The sequence below is a fragment of the Varanus komodoensis genome, unplaced genomic scaffold (assembly GCF_004798865.1).
Source record: "Varanus komodoensis strain SLA01 unplaced genomic scaffold, ASM479886v1 scaffold11, whole genome shotgun sequence".
Lineage (NCBI taxonomy): Eukaryota > Metazoa > Chordata > Lepidosauria > Squamata > Varanidae > Varanus > Varanus komodoensis.
The window spans coordinates 26,006,383-26,009,722 of record NW_025335317.1 but is presented as its reverse complement, the minus strand read 5'-3'; the positions used below and the strand labels follow the sequence as shown (position 1 = coordinate 26,009,722).

Genomic DNA, 3,340 nt, shown 5'->3' with positions numbered 1-3,340 from the left:
TAATTCAATGAAAGGAGGGGAAATATTTGAAGCCTGTGTGACAGGATGCTTTCATCAAATAGCATTTTCTGTACTTGGTCTTTGGCAGTCTTGTCTGTGAACTGGAAAGTGAAGAGAAACTCCCCAAATGATATTTCTGAAAATGCAAAGAAAGCAAATATACACAACTCTCTCTCATGCCAACGCTTGAAGAAAAAGTGCCCCTAGGGAATATTGTTTAGTACTTTTAGTTTAACATGTGAGAAAAGAAATGACTGATAGCAAAAAATCTCTGGGAAAGAGGCTCATATATTCATGCTTCTTTAGAGTTTCTTAACATAAATTATGACATTATGCAGAAAAGCTGCAAAAGGAATGCTTTACAACCACTTTTATAAATCGTGTGATTCTTTTACAAAGAAAGACAAATGTTTGGAAACTGGAATATCTTCTTCACTGGAAAAAGCCATGCATGCTGAAATTCAGTTAAAAATGGATGGATCTCAAGTAGAGTTGAAACCACTAAGAAGCCAGTCCTCAGTAAATGAAAATGAAACTGAGAGTGTTGATTTCAGTTATGTTAAAAATAGAAACATCTCAAAAGGTTTATGTACCTTGCACGACAGATTAATTTGGAATGACTCCTTACAATCAGTAAAGACTTATAATGAAAGCACCAGTGATTCCACAATCTGCACTTGTAAATTGATAGAACTACCAACTACCTGTGGGGATAAAACTGGACAACAGCTATGTGATTCCTATGATACTTCAGTGCATAACTATTTGTGTTTGGAAAGAGCATCCCAAAAACTCAGTGTGGCATGCTTAAGCCACAATACTTTCTCAAGTGGTAATTTTACTGGAAGAATATATTCAAAGCCCATTCTGAGCCATTTTGAAAACTGCAATGAAAGCTATAGAGAAGAGATGGAGGAAGATCTTTCCCGAAGTAAGAAGGAGCGCTCAACTTTATTAATCAGAAGATTTTGCAAAAATGATAAGGAGGTTAAAAAATCGGTCTATACTGGGACAAGAGCAATTGTAAGGACTTTACCATCTGGGCACATAGGAGATACTGCTTGGAATTATGTTGACCACTGGAGAACAAACTGTAGGATTATATCAGAACAGTTAACACTTCAAGTTTCAATAAGTCATACATTAAATCCCTACCTTCTGCAATCTATATGGCATGAGGTAAGTGTCTTTTTATAACTTCCTTAAGTCTAATATTTTTCTGACCGTGATGATTAATTAGATTCAAGCAAATTAATTTTACATAATGCCAGTCTGCTTAAAGCCAGTTTGTTTTCTTGAATTCTCGGTAGTAGTTGTACACCTGACATCAAAGTTTAGATTTGGTAATTGAGATTTTAGAGAGAACCTCATGACTTGGATTCAGACTTGAGTTGGATAACTGATCTGACAAATATGGACTTTACTCATTATATTTATATCCCAACTTTTTCCTTCCAAGGAATTGTGGGCAGCTTACAAAATTTTCTTTATTCTCTCAATCTTATCTGCACCACAACAAACTTGTGAGGTAGGCTCTGCTGAGAATCTGTGACTTGCCCAAATTCATTCAGTGACTTTGAGTGAGCACTAGAACTGGGATTTCCTGAATCCCAGTCCCATACTTCTAGGCACTATACCACACTGTTTCTCACTAGACTTTCCTGTTGCTTCTTCCTTATGGCAGCCTTTCAGCCCTTGAATATATTACAATGAAAATCAGGAGATCTGGGGTGAGCTGTGGTTTGGGAAGGGGAATCTCCAAAAAGTGGGCAAAGAAACTTTCTGTGAGCAGAGCCCATCCTCTTGCAGAATGTGTATCTTGGATCCATACATTGATGTGATATATTTGTGTCATGGAAATTATCCTTCTGTGGGGGATGAGGGAGGTGATGCATGCATTCTGTTACTTATAAATTTCAGCAAGAGGTTGCATATTATTGTGTCACAACAATAAACATTTGCAAAGTAATTACTTGGCAAAATAATTCATGGTGAACTATGTCTTGTGTAGCACTTAATAAACTACTATTTAAATTTTTTTCTATATAGAGATGACATCATTTAAAAGAGAGTACTTGATTGGTCTGCTGCTGTTGATATGATTTCTGCAATGCTGTTTTCCTGCCTTTTTATTGTCTGTGTTGTGGTTTATGCTTTTATTATAAGAATGCTTGATTTTTTACAGAAAAGACAGTATATATATGCTGAAAAGAAAATGCCATTGAATTAATACAAGAATATAATTGAGCAGGCTTTTTCAACTTGGTGTCTTCCAGATATGTTGGACTACAGCTCTCATAATTCACAGCAGACTTAGCCATGCTAGCTGTGGTGCTGGGAGTTGGAGTCCAATATTACTGAATGGGGCAAAAGGAGAAAAGGATGGCAGAGGTTGAGGTAGCTAGATGGAGTCACTGGGCCAGTGGGTGTGGGCTTGGGTGGACTCTGAGGGATGATGGAGGACAGGAGTGCCTGGAGGAATGTTGTCCATGGGGTCGTGATGGGTCGGGCACAACTTTGCGACTAAACAACAAAAACATTACCATTGGCTAAACAACAAAAACATTAGCATTGGTATTGGCCACTGGCTAAGGACTTCTCATAGGGTGATTTCTTAGACTAAGTTCACACAACTCTCAAGGGTTAAATATGTTTTTCTTTGAGCCATGGGTAGTTGTTGGAATGTGGTTTGTTGTGTTTTCTGAACATGGTGTCTGAATCTAACAGGACACAATTATGTTTGTTAACCATGAACAACCTGCAGTTCATAACCCAAAAACATATCATGGGTTTTCTTCTTGGGTTGTTCATAGCTAACAAGCCACAGTTTGTTAGCAACACTGGGTTCAGACAGCACAATAGTTCACATATGAACAATAATCCATGGGTAATCAACAGCCACCCCCACTTAACCTATGAGTGTCCAGGAGTGTGGGTTATCATGCTGAATGGACCAAGTTTCTATCTTTATGGAAAACTGTTGTTAGATCATGTGAATATTGTTAGTAGTATGATGAACAATACAGATGTTGAGAGGAAGGAATGGTAATTCTTGCATTACTCTGTGGTTAACCACTTATTCTTCAGATAATTGCAGTCAAAGTAGGAGGTTTTGGGACTACCACCCAGCAAGTGGCTATTTTTCCATCTTTCACTAAAGCTACTTTATGGCATGGTCATATTGGGTCCATGCCGTCATAAATTATCCACTTACAGTGCATGTATGCCATTAAATTTCTTTGCCGTTTTACTTAACTGCCTTACAGTGGCCCAGAATGCAAGTACCTGGTAAGTGTGCTTAACATTCATGGGGTGCTTGCCAGGAATCGAGTCCCATGTA

At 38.0% G+C, this 3,340-nt stretch overlaps 1 protein-coding gene across 4 annotated transcripts in view; it reads left to right on the top strand.

Annotated features, from left to right (window-relative positions):
- Window positions 1-15: 15 nt before the first annotated feature.
- Window positions 16-3,340, top strand: part of PLCE1 (phospholipase C epsilon 1) — a 177,477-nt gene continuing 174,152 nt past the window's right edge. For 3 of the 4 annotated variants that reach the window (XM_044420646.1, XM_044420645.1, XM_044420644.1), the window contains exon 1: window positions 16-1,179. In XM_044420646.1, coding sequence (XP_044276581.1) covers window positions 325-1,179 — 855 coding nt within the window. In that variant the 5' untranslated portion in view covers window positions 16-324. The remainder of the gene's footprint in view (window positions 1,180-3,340) is intronic. The other variant, XM_044420648.1, reaches the window with a different exon arrangement.